Consider the following 19,475-nt stretch of genomic DNA (forward strand, 5'->3'; position numbering starts at 1 on the left):
GGTCACATGCTCACATGGACACACATGCTCACATGGACGGTCACATGGACGCTCACATGGATGATCACATGCTTACACACTCACATGGTCACATGAATGGTCACACACTCACACGGACACATGGATGGTCACATGCTCATAGTCACATGCTTACTCGGATACTTACGCTCACATGGATGGTCACATGGATGCTCACACGGACGGTCATACACTCACACGGATGCTCACATGGACGGTCACATAGTCACACGGATTGTCACACACACGGATGGTCACACGCTTACACAGACGGTCACACGCTCACATGGACGGTCACACGCTCACATGGACGGTCACACAGACGCTCACGTGGACGGTCACATGCTCACATGGATGGTCACATGGATGGTCATACGGACGGTCACACGCTCACTTGGACACTCACATGGATGGTCACACGCTTGGATGGTCACATGGACGGTCACATAGACGCTCACACAGATGGCCACATGCTCATAAGGATGCTCACATGGCCACTCACATGGACGCTCACACGGACAGTCATACGGACGGTCACATGCTCACTCGGATGCTCACACGGATGCTTACACAGACGCTCACGTGGATGGTCACATGCTCACATGGACACTCACGCTCACACGGACGCTTACACAGACAGTCACATGCTCACACAGACACACAGACGCTCACATGGACGCTCACACGGATGCTCACACGGACGCTCAACACAGACGGTCACATGCTCACACGGATGCTCACACGCTCACACAGAAACTCACACGGATGCTCACACGATGGTCACATGCTCACACGGACACTCACACAGACGCTCACACGCTCAGAGATGCTCACATGGACACTCACACAGATGCTCACATGGACGCTCACACGCTCACACGGACTGCCAGCATGTGGTGATGCAAGGCACGCAGGGCCGCCGTGCCCCGATGAGACAGAAGCCACACACAGGCACCCACGAGGGACAGACACGTGACACACGAGCCCGCTTGGCTTTGACAAGAGGCCCTGAAACGGGGCTGTGTGGCAGTTCAGCCAGCGCCACGTGTCCCCAGTTCAGTGTGCTGTGCGAATGTCTCAAGACAGCGCCCGGCACATGTGTACACGTGGCACGCGGTGACGGCACACACGCGGCTACAGAGACACACACACTCCTGCCCGCAAGCCCTCTGCAGCAGTGGTCCGAGAACACTGCCTGGTGTTTGCACTTAACACGGAGTGTATTCCAGACACACATTCACGAAGCCACGCCAGGCGTGAAGGAAAATGTCTGCCTGGGTCGGGAGGGATGGCACTCAGCACTGAGGATGGACGGTGCCCTCATGGCGAGCCAAGGGGCTTTGACTGAGCAGATGGGACTGACTCAAATATGTGTTCCCCAAGGGACCAAAAGTTGTGGCAGGTCAGAGTCCACACCAAAGGAGAGAGAGCAGGTGTCTAACAGGGACGGGCTCCTTCCAGCTCAACTGCCCAGCAACAGCACAGATCACTAAGGCCTGTCCCAGTGCCCCTGAGCCCACAAAGGCAAGCACTGGGGATAGGGGAGGGGCTGTGCCTTCCTCCTTCAGCCGGCTCATGCCTTCAGAGGTGTGAGGCTGTGGCTGCCGACCACATCTGCAGGCAGGTGGCAGAGAGCATGTGAGCCCCGCCCTCTCCTTCCCAGGCAGGGGACACACCAGCCCAGAGGTTGCTCTTGATGCTACCACTGCAACAGCAGGCGCGACCGATTCCGTGCGCTGGTAATGCAGCTCAGCACCACTGCTGGCCAGGGAGGGAGGCAGGGGCAGCCCAGCCACAGCCCTGCTCCTCCTGTTGCTCCCCACGGAGCACGCTCCTCTCAGGGCCACAGCACGCTCAGGGAGACCGGGCCGCCAGCCCCAGCCCCTTCTTCCCACGGGGCCAACATCTCACATGCTATGGAGATCTGGCAAGGAGGTCCAGGGGCCGAAGCGATGCAGTCGCTCAGACCCCCTGCAAGTGCCTTCTGGCTGGATCCCGTCATGGCAACCAAAGCTTTGGCGTGAATCTGGATAAGAGACCTCTCCTGCAGAGGTGCAGGGCTCCTGCTTCACAAATGGAGGCCTCCGGGGTCCAAGGCTGGGAAAGACCCTTCCACACAGCCACTGCTGCTGGCATTGCCCCCACGGCCGGTGCCAAAAGTCCCGTGTGCCCAGAGGAAGTGAATGGCTGGAGCCAGGTCAGACAGAAGGACTTGGTTGTGGCAGCACTGACAGGAGAGCGCCCTAGATCCATCCTGTACAAAATGATTGAGGGGCTTCTTCCAGAGGGCACGGTCTGGTTCCCTGAAGGGAACGCAGCAGCCCTGACATAGCCTTCAGGAGCTGTGGTGGAGCTGCACAGGGGACCCCAGCAGTGGGGCCCTGACAAGGATGAGGTGCACCACTGTGGGGCTTCCCCCTGAACTCTCAGCACCAGGAGGAGCTGAGGGACGGGTGCGGTGCCCAGCCCAGATGCAGCTCAGGGCCCTGGGTACCACGGAGACACCTCGACAGCAGGTTCCCGGGCCACCTTCTGCCTCACACGAGAGAAACATGCAGGACAAAGTACTCCTTGCCCCGCAGCCGCGTGTCTCTTCCAGGTGGGCCTGGCCTGGCCCATGACGACGACAGGGTCAGGTGGCTCTGAAGCTGGGGCAGCCTCTGCTCTTGGCTGAGCTCACGTGGCCGTGGGGCTCTCAGGACCTCTCGGGTGGTCTGTGGGCCTGGGGTGGGGACCACTGCGACTGTGACCCTGGGCTCTCGGCCGGCGTCCTGAGTTCACACGTCACACCTCTGGGATCTGGGATGAACTGGGCACACTGCTGCTGGGCTCCTCCTGCCCATGCGCCTCTGGCACGGCCTCTGAGGTGCTCCTCTCTGAGGCTGCGCTGGCAGGGAGGCAGCTGAAGGTTCTGGAATGCTGCAGCTCCCGGGGGATGACCAAATTGCCTGCCTCTGCCCCCAGCTCCCCACAAAAACAACACGAAGATCCTGGGTCCAGGTTAGATTTTAATTCCAGTTAGCTGGGAATCCTCTTCCAACTGCCGAGAGCCAGAGGTGAGGATGTCCCAGCATGCGTGCCACGAGGCGGGAGCTGTGAATGAGAATCTCCCACTCTGGGATCTGACGGAAACAACTGCAAGGCTTTCACAGCTCGCCAGGCTGGCATCCGCGCGCCCTGGTGTGGTTCTCACGGTGCTCCGGGTGGGCGGATGGCCGGCGCCGCCCATTCACAGGGCGAGTGCTTATCACAGGACAACTGCAGGTCCCTCCTCCAGCTGAGAGCAGAGAGACTGCCTGAGGACCCGCTGCTGCAGGCTTCACGGCACCCCCCCGGCCAGCTGGGCCTTCGTGCACACCATGCGTTTGCTCTCACGTCCAGAGACTCGGAAGCAGAGTCTTACAGCTTCTCCTGTACCATCCGGAACGTGACCCATGAAGCCCAGAGCTGGACGTCCTGGCCCTTCTCATTTGCAGGTGTAACCCCAGAACAGGCAGGCACGAAGCAGCTTTCGCAGCTGGCCAGGCCTTGATGGGATGTGAGGGAGGCTTTTGCCATCGCAGCCCTGGCTGTGGCAGGCTTGGGGGCAGAAACAGACTTGCCCGCCTCCAGCTGCCCCAGCTCTGTGGCACAGGGGCTTCTGACTTCATACCCTGCTCCCCGCTGCTAGACTCAGAACGACAGCGACAACCTCCCCAGCCCAGGTCACGTCTCCGGTCTCCCATGGCCAGTCCCCTGGAGCTGGCAATACCCTGGCAAGATCTTTGATGCTCTGCTCCCTGGGGCCTGCAGCCCGGCTTTCTCCTGACTCAAAGGGCACAGAAAATGGAGAGGAACCCAGTCTGGGCAGGCTCCCCCCGCTCTCTGAGGAAAAGCAGCACTGAACCCTGGAAACCTACCGATATCCCCACCCTGTGGAAGGAATGAGACTCAGTACAGGGCTGGCCAAGGCTCCCGGCTCATCCACACAGTCAGTTATTTGAGGCAGAATGTTCCAGAAAGTCCCGCAAACACTAAACCATTGCCCCGAGGGGAAATATATACACATGCAGGTACGCATATAAGATTGTGACCTCAAGTCCTCAAAGCAATGCATCCCAGTCAGTTCTATTTCCTTTATTTTACAAAAGCGAAAAGGAGGTTGGAAATATAGGTTGACTGACCATCCCACTAACTGGTGTCACAGCTGGGCTTGGAGCCCCCTGGTACTGGCCCCAGCACAGGCCTCATGCATGACACGTGACACTGCCTGGCCCTCCTGTCTCCTCCCCAGGCATCCGGACAGGAGCTGAACAGGGGGCAGAACATGGCTTTGTCCACCTCCGTGGGGAGCCAGCACAGGCACTCCCACCTCTCCTACCGTGCGCCTGTCTGCACAGGACTGTGAAGTGCTCTGAGCACTGATTTCCTTTCTTTCTTTTTTGAGATAGGGTCTCACTCTAGCACCCAGGCTGGAGCGCGGTGGTGCGATCTTGGCTTGCTGTTACCTCTGCCTCCCGGGTTCAGGTGATTCTCCTGTGTCAGCCTCCAGAGTAGCTGGGACTACAGACATGTACCACCACACCCAGCGAATTTTTGCATTTTTAGTAGGAACGGGGTTTCACCATGTTGGACAGGCTGGTCTCAAACTCCTGACCTCAAGTGATCTGCCCGCCTCAACCTTCCAAAGTGTTGGGATTACAGGTGTGAGCCACTGCGCCCACCCTGAATTTTTTTTTTTTTTTTTTGAGACACCGTCTCGCTCTGTTGTCCAGGCTGGAGTGCAGTGGTGCGATCTTGACTCACTGCAACCTCTGCCTCCCAGGTTCAAGTGATTCTCCTGCCTCAGCGTCCAGAGCAGCTGGGACTACAGGCACCTGCCACCACTCCCGGCTAATCTTTTGTATTTTTAGTAGCGACGGGGTTTCACTGTGGTAGCCAGGATGGTCTTGATCTCCTGATCTTGTGATCTGCCCGCCTCGGCCTCCCAAAGTGCTGGAATGGCAGGCTTGAGCCAGTGCGCCCGGTCTAATTTTTGTATTTTTAATAGAGACAGGGTTTCACCACATCGGTCAGGCTAGTCTCGAGCTCCTGACCTCAAGTGATTCACCCACCTCGGCCTCCCAAAGTGCTGGAATTACAGGCGTGAGCCACCATGCCAGCCTCTTTTTTTGTTGTTTATTCTTTGACCTCACATGAGCAGATGATTTTCTTATTTTATTTTGTAGAGACAGGGGCTCACTCTGCTGCCCAGGCGGGCGTGTAGAGGCGCGACTGTAGATCACTGCAGCCTCCAGCCCCTGGGCTCAAGCTGTCCTCCTCTCTCGGCCTCCTGAGTAGCTGCGACTACAGGCAGTTATTTGAGGCAGTATGTCCTAGAAGTGCCACCCCATGCTTAGTTAATTTTTAAACTTTTTTTTTTTTTTTTTGTAAAGACAAGATCTTGCTGGTTGCCCAAGCTGAGCTCGAACTCCTGGGCTCAAGTAATCCTCCCGCCTTGGCCCCCCAAAGTTCTAGGATGACAGGCATAAGTCACTGTGCCCGGCTGAGGTCACAGATACATTTTAGTGAGTAGATAAATTTGCAAACACAGAATCTGCGGATAGTAAGGGTTAAATGTGTGCAAGCTTCCTGGGGCCTCCCTGACTGAACTGTGGACCAAGCAGAAGGGACACAGGGGCTCCACACAGGCCCGTCACCCAGGGCAGCCCCCCCACATCACTGCTCAGCCACGCTCCAACCAGCTCCCTCCTCCTGGGTCTCCAGTGCGCTCCCTGTCATCCTGAGCCCAGAGCGCGGGCCATAACAAGCACCATGACCCCGGCCTGTCCCTGCCCTGCACACCTCCACCTGCCGCGCCCCGCATACCTCCGCCCCGGCAGGCTGCTCTCGGTCTGGCTGTTTCCTCCGACCTGCTGCATCTTGGACCTCTCGATGTGCTCCACGTAGGTCTGTATCATCTGCGAGGAGGGAAACGTCTGCATTAGCTCTGCCGTGGGGGGGCTCTCTCCCTCCCCTCTCTAACCTGTGAGGCTTTTCCAGCTGCCCTCTGGGGGCAGAAATCAAGACAGCGTCCTGCAGGGGAATCTAACCAGCCTGAGGCTGACAGCCTTCAAGCCTGGCAGCAAACGCCAGAAAAGGGACCCACTAGGGAAGAAAACCACGGTCCGCAAGAGTCGCAGGCATCAGGCCGCGGCCCTCTCTCGAACCCTCACCTCTGCGCCTGCCTCTGGGCACCCACCTCTGTGTGCCGCTGGTGTAGGGCATTATACTCCTTCTTCATCTCTGACTCCCGCTCCTCCAACCGGGAAACTGAAAAACACAATCACTGTCTGAGCCGCACAAGCCGCTTCTCGATGGCCCTGAACTCCTCTGGGTTGTAACCGTGGAGGGAGAGGGTTCCAGGACAAGGCTGGGGCCTGGGGCAACCAGCAGCAGCCCTGCAAGTACAGGGCCGTCTGGGGGGCTGCTGTGTGCGCGCTGTGCCATGGGAGAACACTCGGCTCTGTTGGGAGTTAAATATGGGGATGGGGAAACCCACAGGCGCTCTCTGTGCTAAAGTCAGCCAGGAGCATGAGATGCAGGCAAAACCCAGGCACGCCAGGCACGGGCACAGGTGCACAAGAAGCTTGTGGGAGGAGGCGGGATTCAAAGTGAGTAACCTCCAAGACAAGTCAAAGGGACGCGCCTGGCAGAACAAGCAGCGGGGTCCCGCACACACGCCAAGGGCTGGGGAGACCAACCATGACCGTGCGCCTTCTGGGCTGACAGTCACGTCTCCCTTAAACAGGAGCCCCCTGTGACACCAACATGGTCCCCTCTGGCCCCAGATGTGCTCTGCCCAAGAGATGCAGCAGCAGCATGACAGGCCGATGGGCATCCGCACCCAGGGACCCCACTCCACGTCCCGCTGATGGAGCACGCGTGCCCCCGGCCTGATGGCCGCCTCCACGGCTGTGTTCAAACCTCAGCTCTGTCCTGCAGCACACCAATGGGGAGGGCTGGCGTGGCGAGGTGAGAGACAGCCCCGGGGAGCACATGGTAAGGTCCTCCACCAGCTTGTGCCCTGTCCTCAGCGTGCTGCCTCCCATCCTCCCCGGCTTTCTGGTGTCTGTTTGGAAATGACTTCACAGATTATGTGGTTCAACATCTCACTCTGGCCATCCTGCTCTGGGGCCTGGGGGGTAGCTGGCCTGGCACAGCCTTGGAGGCTGCGGCTGCCTACGCTGGGCTCTTGCATCTCTACCAGGCACCCATGGAGGCTGCGCTGCCAGCATGGGGATCCCATCCAGAGGAGCAGCACAGGCGTCAGCGCCAAGCGGTCAGTCTGCTCTTCCCTAAGGAGCCGGAGGTGCTTGCAGACATCACACCTGACACACGTGACTTAGACACAGCACCCAACAGCATAACTCACAGACGCCACATCTGACACACGTCGTACAGACACTGCACACAACACAGGACTTACAGACACGACACCCAACACATGTGACTAACAGATGCTGCACGCAGCAAATGGGACTAACACACAGTAAATAACACACAGCTCACAGATGCTGCACAAAGCACATGACACTCACAGACGCCACACACAGCACACAACGCCGCACACAGACACGCAGACGCTGCACACAGTGCACAACTCACAGACCCGCACACAGCACACGACACATAGATGCCGCACACAGCACACAACTCAGACGCCACACACGGCACACAACTCAGACACCGCACACAGCACATGACACACGGACGCTCCACACAGCACACAACTCAGATGCCAAACACAGCACTCAACACTCACAGATGCCGCACACAGCACACGAGTTATAGACAGTGCACGCTACACACATGTAACTGGCTTCTGGAGGAGGAGCCAATCAGCCATCCCAGGTTTGTGCTGACCCCGGCAACGGCTGTGGCCACGGGAGGGGCTGCCTGTCTGTGTGGGATCAGAGCCCCGCAGCCTCTCTGGGAGCTCCCGCCGGGGCAGGGCACAGCCACCACCTGGAGGGAGCCCAGGCCAGCTCTCTGCCCTCATCTGGTCCCCACTCCTGGTGCCGGCCCAGTGAACAGCCTCAGCCTGTCATTTGATTTCCTTTTTTTTGAGACAGGGTCTCTCTCTGTCACCCAGGCTAGGGTGCAGTGGCATGATCAAGGCTTATGGCAGCCTCTGCCTCCTGGGTTGGAGCAATCCTCTACCTCAGCCTCCCAAGTAGCTGGGCCCACAAGTCTGTGAGCCACCATGACCAGCTAATTTTTGTATCTTTTGTAGAGATGGGGTTTCACCAGGTTGCCCAGGCTGGTCTTAAACTCTTGAGCTCAAGGGATCCTCCCACCTCGGCCTCCCAAAGTGTGGAAGTTACAGGTGTGAACTCAGATTACAGGGTTCCCAGCCCTGCCTGTAATCTGAGCTTATGTTTTTCTCCTTCTAAGACGAGAGCTAAGAATGCTTCACACACGAAATACACTGAAAGCTGAGGGGCCAGGAGAGACTGTAATTATGGAAAAGCATGACCTAGGTATGCTCAGCGCGGCCCTTAGGCTCGCTCTGCGCTGTGAATGCCAGCATGTGCACCTGTGCGTAGACGCTGCCACTGCGGTCACCCTCTGGCCCCAGGCTCGTCAGCAGGTCACTGTCAGCACAGTAGCCTTTAGGCCTTGGCTGGGGATAGCAGTAGGTCTAACATATCAAAACAGTTTCTTTCCCCAATTTGATCTTAACTTTTCAGAGATGAAGGAACCTGCTGTTGAGGTAGCTAGGGAAACCGCAGCCAGATCAGTTGCAATTATTAAAACATCTAGGGCCAGGTATGGTGGCTCACTCCTGTAATCCCAGCACTTTGGGAGGTTGAGGCAGGCGGATCACGAGGTCAGATTGAGACCGTCCTGACTAACACAGTGAAACCCCGTCTCTCCTAAAAATACAAAAAAATTAGCTGGGCATGGTGGCAGGTGCCTGTAATCCCAGCTACTCGGGAGGCTGAGGCAGGAGAATCACTTGAACCCGGGAGGCAGATGTTGCAGTGAGCTGAGATCACACCATTGCACTCCAGCCTGGACGAAAAGAGTGAAACTCTGTCTCCAAAGAAAACAAAACATCTAATTACAGAAAAGGAAAATTACAAAGGAAATCATCACTTCTTCTTTTTTAAATTTTTTCTTTTTTGAGACGGAGTCTCACTCCGTCACCCAGGCTGGAGTGCAATGGCATGATCTTGGCTCACTGCAACCTCCACCTCCTGGGTTCAAGCGATCTTCCTGCCTCAGCCCCGTTAGTAGCTGGGACTACAGGTGTGTGCCACCATGCCTGGCTAATGTTTGTATTTTTAGTAGAGATGGGGTTTCGCCATGTTGGCCAGGCTGGTCTCGAAATTCTGAGCTCAGGTGATCCACCCGCCTCAGCCTCCCAAAGTGTTGGGATTACAGGCGTGAGCCACCGCACCGGGCCCTTTTGTTTTTTCTTTTTTTTAGAGATGGAGTCTCTCTGTGCCCACACTGCAGCCTCAACGTCAGCCCAGCTGAGACCACAGGCACATGCCATCACGCCTGGCCTATAACATTGACAGTAGAGTTGAAGCAAAGACTTTTAAAGATAAGTGAACCAATTCTTCTTATAATAATAATAATAAACCCCTCTTGCCACTTCGCCTTGCAGGGGACAGACACCCTGATCAGCTGTGCCCCCACCTAGGTGCCGTCACTCCAGTGGGGCTACACCACTGGGCCCATCCTCCTGCCTGAGAAGGAGCTGTCACTCCTCAGCAGTGCGAAGAGGTGGGGACCCAGGAGCTGCAGGAGCTCTGTTCAAAAGGTGCAGGAAGGACCTTCAGGACCACAGACTTGTGATCTGGGGGTCAGAATCCACTCTGAAGCAAAAATGCTCTGGGGCCACAGGGACCTTATTTACTTATGTCCACACACAATTTGGGGCCCATTACAGAAACAGGCAGCAGTGCAAAGAGCTGGAGTACATAGCTGAGGCTCCCACTGGGATTCCTCCCGTCCCCTTGTGTAGAAGGCACCCCATGTCCTCCCCAGCCAGAGCCGTCCCAGGGCAGCACCCATCAGGTGCACCACCAGGCTCCCGCCAGCCACTTACTCTGATCGGCATAGTTCTTGGCCTTCAGCTCCAGCTGGCGCGTCTGGAACTCGTAGTGCTCCACCTGGATTTGCAGCTCTTTCTTCTCTTGTTCCAGAGCATCTTCAAACTCAATGAATTTCTGTGCATGGAAGGGAGGGAAAGAGCAGGCATCATGAGTAAGTGTGGAGCAGCCGCCTTTCACTTGAAGGACCGCAGGCTTTGAGGGCCCAGGGGCCAGGCCGGAATGGGGGCTTTCCACCACATGGCTGTGGTCACCACCCTCTTCAGGCACAATAAGCAGCCATGGGAGCAGGGCGGGAGAGCCCTCCAGGACTGCATGATCGCACCCTCCTCTCCCTCTGGCGGTGCTCACAACCCCGGGACATGCCAGCACTCTCCTGTCCAGGAAGGATCTGCTGTGAAGGGAGCCTGTTGTTTCCAATTATGGCCGTCTTCATGGCTGCACGAGACCCGGGCAGCAATGCAGGACCCTGCACTCAGAAGGCTCCATGCTTGGCTTGGCTGCTGCCATCTTGAAATGTTTGCTAATTTTTGAACACAGAGCCCTGTGTTTCCATTTATGCCCTGGGATCCATGAGCATGCAGCCAGTCCTGTTTGCAATGGAGCCGTCTGACTCCTCTCAACTCCACGCCTCAGAACAAGGTTGAGCCTACTTTTCTGCATCTCATTTGCAACTCAGCTCAGGACACCATCGTTGCTGGGATAACCAGCAACACAGTCTTGCTCCTAGTCCTTAAATAAAAAGGCAGGGAGAATGGTCTAGGTTTGGAATCTTAACCTTATGTGGTAAGTTTCAGGACAAAATTATTATCAAACCAAGTGAAAACAAAACACTTTGCAAAATAAAAGCAGCTCATGAAAGGTCTGAGGAGCAGAGGGGCCAGTGAGGCCCCAGGTGTGGCCAGGCCTCTGGCCAGGCATCGATGCCATGAGTGTAATTGCTACAGGAGCCCAGAGAGGCAGCTGTTAACACCTTGTTTATACAGAGTAGAAAACTGGGGGATATTATCAAGAAATTGCACTGGAAGAAGTATAAATACCAGCTGGGCTTTCTTTTTCTTTTTTTTTGAGACGGAGTTTCCCTCTGTCACCCAGGCTGCAGTCCAGTGGCGCAATCTCGGCTCACTGCAAGCTCCGCCTCCTGGGTTCACGCCGTTCTCCTGCCTCAGCCTCCCGACTAGTTGGGACTACAGGCGCCCGCCACCTCGCCCGGCTAATTTTTTCTATTTTTAGTAGAGACGGGGTTTCACCGTGTTAGCCAGGATGGTCTCGATCTCCTGACTTTGTGATTCGCCCACCTCGGCCTCCCAAAGTCCTGGGATTACAGGCGTGAGCCCGGCATTTTATTTTATTTTTTTTTATTTATTTAGACAGAGTCTTGCTCCGTCTCTGAGGCTGGACTGCAGTGGTGTGATCACAACTCACTGCAGCCTTGAGCACCTGGGCTCAAATGATCCTCCTGCCTCTACCTCCTGAGTAGCTGGGACCACAGGCATGTGTCACCAGGCCTGGCTAATTTTTAAAATTGTTTTGTAGAGGCCGGGCACAGTGGCTCACGCTGTGAGCCACCAGCCTGAGTGAGTGTTCGAGACCAGCGTGACCAACATGGTGAAACCCTGTTTCTACTAAAAAATACACCACAACCTGCACCTCCCGGGTTCAAGTGATTCTCCTGCCTCATTCCAGAACTTTGGGAGGCTGAGATGGGCGGATCATCTGAGGTTAGGAGTTCGAGACCAGCCTGACCAACATGGTGAAACCCTGTTTCTACTAAAAAATACAAAAATTAGCCAGGTGTGGTAGCACACGCCTGTAATCTCAGCTACTTGGGAGGCTGAGGCAGGAGAATCACTTGAACCTGGGAGGTGGAGATTGCAGTGAGCCCAGATCACCCCGCTGTACTCCAGCCTGGGAGACAGATCAAGACTCCATCTAAAAAAAAAAAAAAAGTTGGCTGGGCGCGGTGGCTCAACCTGTAATCCCAGCACTTTGGGAGGCCGAGGTGGGCAGATCACGAGCCCAGAAGATCAACTCCATCCTGGCTAACAAGGTAAAACCTCGTCTCTACTAAAAATACAAAAAATTAGCTGGGCGTGGTGGTGGGCGCCTGTAGTCCCAGCTACTCAGGAGGCTGAGGCAGGAGAATGGCGTGAACCCGGGAGGCGGAGCTTGCAGTGAGCTGAGATCCGGCCACTGCACTCCAGCCTGGGCAACAGAGCGAGACTCCGTCTCAAAAAAAAAAAAAAAAAAAATTTTAGTCTTGCTACGGTTCCCAGGTTGGTCTCAAACTCCTGGGCTCAAGCGACCCTCCCACCTCAGCCTCCCAAAGTGCTGGGATTACAGGCCTGAGCGACTGCACCCTGCGTCAGCTGGGTTCTGAAGACAAAGGGTTTCTCAGAAGATGGGAATACAAACCGGGCAGTGGATTTCATCTTTCGGGATCTGGAAGATTCATGGGTAGTGGCCACAGCTGTGTTCCCTATAATAACTCTATCCACCCTCCCACTCGGATACTAGGCCCCTCCACGCTTCTTCCTATAGCAGCAGCTTCTAAAAAGGTCTTTGTGTTGAAACCACTGGGGCTCTGCCCAAGAGGTGACTCATCCTGTGCGGTTACTGAGAGGGCAGAAAACCACAGAGGCGGCGGGAGGGGCAGGCAGGGCGCAGGAGGCAGCAGGAAGGGTCTCTGTTACGGGCACCACATGCAACTTAAGGAAAATGAAGAAAAACGAACACTCCACAGCTGGGAAGATGCATGACTTTTCTGTGCAGCGGCACAAAAAATAAAAATAAGCGGTTTTGAATGAACTGTGGCTACAATTAGCATATGAAGAACACGCACATGCTATTAATCGACTGATAAGACTTTTTTTTTTTCTTTTTTGAGACGGAGTCTCGCTCTGTCGCCCAGGCTGGAGTGCAGTGGCGCGATCTCTGCTCACTGCAACCTCCGCCTCCTGGGTTCACGCCATTCTTCTGCCTCAGCCTCCCCAGTAGCTGGGACTACAGGCGCCGCCACCACACCCGGCTAATTTTTTGCGTTTTTTAGAAGAGACAGGGTTTCACAGTGTTAGCTAGAATGGTCTCGATTTCCCGACCTCGTGATCCGCCCGCCTCTGCCTCCCAAAGTGCTGGGATCACTGGCGTGAGCCACCACGCCCAGCCTGATAATAACTTTTAACAAAAAGTTGTCTGGGCGTGGTGGCTCACACCTGTAATCCCAGCACTCTGGGAGGCCGAGGTGGGCGGATCACCAGTTCAGGAGATGGAGACTATCCTGGCTAACATGGTGAAACCTCGTCTCCACTAAAAATAAAAAAAATTAGCTGGGCTTGGTGGCGGGCGCCTGTAATCCCAGTTACTCTGGAGGGCAAGGCAGGGGAATCGCTTGAACCTGGGAGGTGGAGGTTGTAGTGAGCTGAGATCCCGCCACTGCACTCTAGCCTGGGCAACAGAGTGAGACTCTGTCTCCAAAAACCAAAACAAAACAAAACGAAAAAACAAAAAGTTTTTGTAGGCCGGGAGTGGTAGCTCATGCCTGTAATCCCAGAACTTTGGGAGGGCGGGGTGAGTGGACTGATTGACTCCAGGAGTTAGACGCAACATGGCAAAATCCCATCTCTACAAAAAAATAAAAAAATTAGCTGAACACGATGGCATTTGCCTGTAGTTCCAGTGAGCTGGGAGGCTGTGGTGGGAGGATCACCTGAGCCCAGGAGGTTGGGGCTACAGTGAGCCCTGAGGCTGGTACCACTGCACTCCTGGATGACAGTGAGATCCTCTCTCTCTTTCAAAAAAAAAAAAAGGTTTTGTAGAGATAGGGTCTCACTATATTGCCCAGGCTGGTCTCAGACTCCTGAGCTCAAGCAAACCTCCCACTTCAGCCTCCCAAAGTGCTGGGATTACAGGTGTGAGCCACCACGCCTGGCCTTGTTTTGTTTGTTTGTTTTTTTGAGACAAAGTTTTGCTCTTGTTGCCCAGGCTGGAATGCAATGGCACGACCTCAGCTCATTGCAACCTCCCCCGCCGAGTGCAAGCGATTCTCCTGCCTCAGCCTCCCAGGTAGTTGGGATTACAGGCGCCCACCACTACGCCCAGCTAATTCTTTGTATTTTTAGTAGAGATGGGGTTTCACCATGTTGGCCAGGCTGTCCTCGAACCCCTGACCTCAGGTGATCCACCTGCCTTGGCCTCCCAAAATGCTGGGATTACAGGCATGAGCCCCCACGCCCAGCCTGGATATTTTTTAAAGTAGGTAATTTTATTTCCTGTTATATAAAAAATGAAAAGAATTATACAAACAATGTATGTTTTTGTAGGAAAATTGGTGTTAGGTAAAAACAGAAAAAAATTTTAAATTACAAGGCTCTGTCTATAGGGTCAGTTAAAATTGTGTGACGTGCTTCTGGATTTGTATGTGTGTGCATAGAGCAGATGTGCGATCATCTTGTACACAGTGTTTGTAACCTGATTTGTTCACTGATTTATATTGAAATGCCTTTCAACACCAACAGGCATATTCTACCACCTCCATTTCTGGCAGGTGTGTGTTCTGCTGGGAGTGTGTGGGTAGAGCACAGTTTGCTCAATCCATTATCTCTTTATGGACTTTCAGGTTGCTTTAAAATGTTTGCTATTATAAAAAGGCTGGCCGGGCGCGGTGGCTCACGCCTATAATCCTAGCACTTTGGGAGGCCAAGGCAGGTGGATCACCTGAGGTCACGAGTTCAAGACCAGCCTGGCCAACACGGTGAAACCCCCGTCTCTACTAAAAATATAAAAAATTAGCTGGGCGTGGCAGTATGCGCTTGTAATCCCAGCTACTCAGGAGGCTGAGGTAGGAGAATTGCTTGAACCTAGGTTGCAGTGAGCCAAGATCACGCCATTGCACTCTAGCCTGGGCAACAAGAGCGAGATTCTGTCTCAAAAGAAAAACAAACAAACACAAAAAGCTGTGTGCGTATACGTCTTTGTACCTCCGCCTGCTGGCCTCTGCTCTCCGAGGATGTGGTCATGCACCGCTAAGTGACTCTTCAGAGGTGTCCCAACTTTACACTCCCCCCAAAAAGTGGGACAGAGCCATTTTGTAGAACTCTCAACATTTCTTTTATACTTTTTTTTTTTTTTTAATGAGGCTTTTTTCCCCTTTACTTTTATTTTTCAATTTTTTTGGGACAGGGTCTTGCTCTGTCACCCAGGATAGAGTGCAGTGGCAGAGTCAAGGCTCACTGTAGCCTTGACCTCGTGGGCTCAAGGAATCCTCCCATCTCAGTCTCCCGGGCAGCTGGGAACACAGGCACGTGCCACCACCACATTGGGCTAATTTTTGTGTTTTTCTTGTAGAGATAGGGTCTCCCTATGTTAGCCAGGCTGATCTCAAACTCCTGGGTTCAAGCGATCCCCTCTCAGCCTCCCAGAGTGTTGGGATTACAGGCATGAGCCGCTGTGCCTGGCTGTATTTCAGTCTGTTTCGGAGCCAGCACCACAGGTTTTTAAACTGGTGTTGTGGTATTACGGTACCTTCTCGTAGCTAATATCTGCTCTCCCTCTTACATCTTTCTTTTCAACATTTTCTTGGTTATTCCTAATTTTTCCTACTAGATTAATTTGAGAATCATTTTGAATCACCTACACACATATTTATTTTTTGGTTATGCAACTCACCTGTCAGAAAGCACCAGGTCTCTGCCCCTTAGCAAGGGGCCATTTTTTTTTTTTTAAAGATGGGGTCTCAGGCCGGGCACAGTGGCTCACATCTGTAATCCCAGCACTTTCGGTGGCTGAGGCAGGAGTGCCACTTGAGGCTCAGAGTTCGAGCCCAGTCTGGGCAATATAATAAGACCTTACCTTTGCAAAATATAATTAGCTGGGCATACTGTTGCATGCCCATAGTGCCAGCTACTTGGGAGGTTGAGGCAGGAAGACTGCTTGAGATGGGGTCTTGCTCTATGGAGATGGGTCTTGCTCTGTTATCCAGACTGGAGTAGAGCAGCATGACCAAGGCTCACTGCAGCCTTGACCTACTGGGCTCAAGCAATCCTTCTGCCACAGCCTCCCGAAGCACAGCGACTACAGGTGTGAGCCACCTTGCCCAGCCCCTAAGGTTGAGCTGTTGATTTCAGTGAGAAGATGCTCAGGGCTAGACTTGGGGTGACAGAAAACTCATCTCGAGGAAGTTAAGAGTCCTCTGATGGGGCTTTTGGGGCTGGACGCTGGAAAATTCTTATTTATTTATTTTTTTTGGAGACGGCTCTGTTGCCCAGGCTGCTGTGCAGTAGTGAGATCTTGGCTCACTGCAACCTCCATCTCCCAGGTTCAAGCGATTCTCCTGCCTCAACCTCTGAGTAGCTGGGATTATAGGCGCTCACCACCATGCCCTGCTAACTTTTTTTTGTTTTGTTTTTTGTTTTTTTTTTGAGACGGAGTCTCACTCTGTTGCCCAGGCTGGAGTATAGTGGCGCGATCTCGGCTCACTGCAAGCTCCGCCTGCCGGGTTCACGTCATTCTCCTGCCTCAGCCTCCTGAGTAGCTGGGACTACAGGTGCCCGCCACCTCGCCTGGCTAATTTTTTGTAGTTTTAGTAGAGACGGGGTTTCACCGAGTTAGCCAGGATGGTCTTGATCTCCTGACCTTGTGATCTGCCTGCCTCGGCCTCCCAAAGTGCTGGGATTACAGGCGTAAGCCACTGCACATGACCAACTTTTGTATTTTTAGTAGAGACAGGGTTTCACCACGTTGGCCAGGCTGCTCTTGAACTCCTGACCTCAAGGAATCTGCCTGCCTTGGCTACCCAAAGTGCTGGTATTACAGGTGTGAGCCACTGCACCCGGCCCAGAGAATATTTTTAGTTAAAGATCATTGGCCAGGCGCAGTGGCTCACGCCTGTAATCCCAGCATTAGTCTAGCCCTGAGCATCTTTGGGAGGCTGAAGTGGGTGGATCACCTGAGGTCAGGAGTTTAAGACCAGCCTGACCAACATGGAGAAACCCCGTCTCTACTAAAAAATACAAAATTAGCTGGGCGTGGTGGTGCATGCCTGTAATCCCAGCTACTAGGGAGGCTGAGGCAGGAGAATCACTTGAACTCGGGAGGCAGAGGTTGCAGTGAGCCGAGATCGCGCCACTGCACTCCAGCCTGGGCAATAAGAGCGAAACTCCGTCTCAAAAAAAAAAAAAAAAAAAAAACCTAGGCCGGGCGCAGTGACTTACGCCTGTAATCCCAGCACTTTAGGAGGCCGAGGTGGGGGGGTCACCTGAGATCAGGAGTTCAAGACCAGCCTGGCCAACGTGGTGAAACCCTGTCTCTACTAAACATACAAAATTAGGCGGGCATGGTGGTGCATGCCTGTGATCCCAGCTACTCGGAAGGCTGAGGCAGGAGAATCTCTTGAACCCGGAAGGTAGAGGTTTCAGTGAGCTGAGGCCGTGACATTGCACTCCAGCCCAGGCGACAAGAGTGAAACTCTGTCTCAAAAAAAAAAAGAAAAGAAAAAAAAACCATTTACTTCTGATTTAAGAGAACCAAGAATTTTCAGACGGGCATGGTGGCTCACGCCTGTAGTCCCAGCACTTTGGGAGGTCGAGATGGGCGGATCACGAGGTCAGGAGAGTGAGACCATCCTAACAAGGTGAAACCCCATCTCTACTAAAGATACAAAAAAGATTAGCCAGGCGTGGTGGTGGCAGGCGCCTATGGTCCCAGCTACTCAGGAGGCTGAGGCAGGAGAATGGCGAGAACCCGGAAAGCGGAGCTTGCAGTGAGGCGAGATAGCGCCACTGCACTCCAGCCTGGGTGACAGAACAAGACTCCATCTCAGGAAAAAAAAGAAAAAATAGAGAGAGAGAATTAAGAATTTTCAGTGGTGGGGACTTGGGGAAGAGAGAGGAATTTAGGTCTATAAAGCACGATTACAAAATATGAACGGAGCTGAGAAAAATAACGTTTTAACTATCAGCATTTTTGTTGAATGGGCCTGCATAGCACTAGGTTATAAAAAAATAAAAGAACTACCCGGAATACCGCACGGTAGTATCTTGGTCCCAGAGACCTGCTGAAGGTGTGACGGTAGCAAAGTGAAAGGTTTCTGTGCACATGCTCGTGATCCGTGCTGCAGGGCAGCGTGTCTTTGACACGACTACCTCTCTAGCCAAGTCTAGTGAAACGCCGTGTGGCAGCCGGACGTGTGAGGCTACCTGTGGGTCACCTTTGAGCATCCCACGGATCAATGACTCGAGATTACAAAATGAAGGAAAACACGGGTGTCGTTCCTCAGCTGAGACACGACACAACTCTCACGTCTAGGTACCAATATGCCACAGGATTCCCTTTTTAGACATGTTTTTAAGATGTACTTCCCCATCCCTCCCACGATCAAAGGGCTCTGCTTGAAAATTAAATTCAACTTATGTTTTCAGAATTTGCTTTTTGGTGAATTTCTTCTCTTCTCTCCTTCTCTCTCTCTCTCTTTCTTTCTTTCCTCCATCACCCAGGCTGGAGTGCAGTGGTGCTATCTTGGCTCACTGCAACCTCTGCCTCCTGGGTTCAAGTGATTCTCCTGCTTCAGTTTCCCAGCCTCCCGAGTAGCTAGGATTATGGGCACCCACCACCACGCCTGACTAATTTTTATTTTATCTTTTTTGAGACAGAGTCTCACTCTGTTGCCCAGGCTGAAGTGCAGTAACGCAATCTCAGCTCACTGCAACCTCTGCCTCCCGGGTTCAAGCAATTCTCCTGCTTCAGCCTAGGATCACAGGCGCCCACCACCACACCCGGCTAATTTTTTTTGTATTTTTAGTAGAGATGGGGCTCCACTGTGTTTGCCAGGATGGTCTCGATCTCCTTGATCTCGTGATCTGCCTGCCTTGGCCTCCCAAAGTGCTGGGATTACAGGTGTGGGCCATTGAGCCCAGTCACACCTGGCTAATTTTTGTACTTTTAGTAGAGACGGGGTTTTGCCATGTTGGCCAGGCTGGTCTCAAACTCCTGACCTCAGGTCATCCATCCACCTCAGCCTCCCAAAGTGCTGGGATTACAGGCATGAGCCACCTTGCCTAGCATTTTCGGTGAATGTCAAGATATATATTGAAATAAACGAGCACAGTGGCTTACTCCTGTAATCCCAGCACTTTGGGAGTCCAAGGTGGGCGGATCACGAGGTCAGGAGTTCGAGACGAGCCTGACCAACATGGTGAAATCCCGTCTCTACTAAAAATACCAAAATTAGCCGGGTGCAGTGGTGCACACCTGTAATCCCAGCTAAGGAGGTGAGGCAGGAGAATCGCTTGAACCCGGGAGGCGGGAGGCGGAAAAGGCAGTGAGCCGAGATCGCACCATTGCATGACAGAAGGAGACTGTCTCAAAAAAAAAAAAAAA

General features: G+C 53.7%; 1 protein-coding gene across 6 annotated transcripts in view; it reads right to left on the reverse strand.

The window, feature by feature from the left end:
• MAPK8IP3 (mitogen-activated protein kinase 8 interacting protein 3) overlaps positions 1-19,475 on the reverse strand; it is a 61,685-nt gene that overhangs the window by 31,816 nt on the left and 10,394 nt on the right. For all 6 annotated transcript variants that reach the window (XR_002725693.1, XM_023189166.1, XM_023189163.1 and 3 more), the window contains exons 2-4: positions 10,100-10,220; positions 6,239-6,309; positions 5,866-5,957 (exon numbers count right to left, since the gene is read on the reverse strand). Coding sequence is in view for 5 of the 6 variants with exons in the window: in XM_023189166.1 (XP_023044934.1) it covers positions 5,866-5,957; positions 6,239-6,309; positions 10,100-10,220 (284 nt within the window). In the remaining variant the exon portion in view is untranslated. The remainder of the gene's footprint in view (positions 1-5,865; positions 5,958-6,238; positions 6,310-10,099; positions 10,221-19,475) is intronic.

The sequence above is a fragment of the Piliocolobus tephrosceles genome, chromosome 17 (genome assembly GCF_002776525.5).
Source record: "Piliocolobus tephrosceles isolate RC106 chromosome 17, ASM277652v3, whole genome shotgun sequence".
Lineage (NCBI taxonomy): Eukaryota > Metazoa > Chordata > Mammalia > Primates > Cercopithecidae > Piliocolobus > Piliocolobus tephrosceles.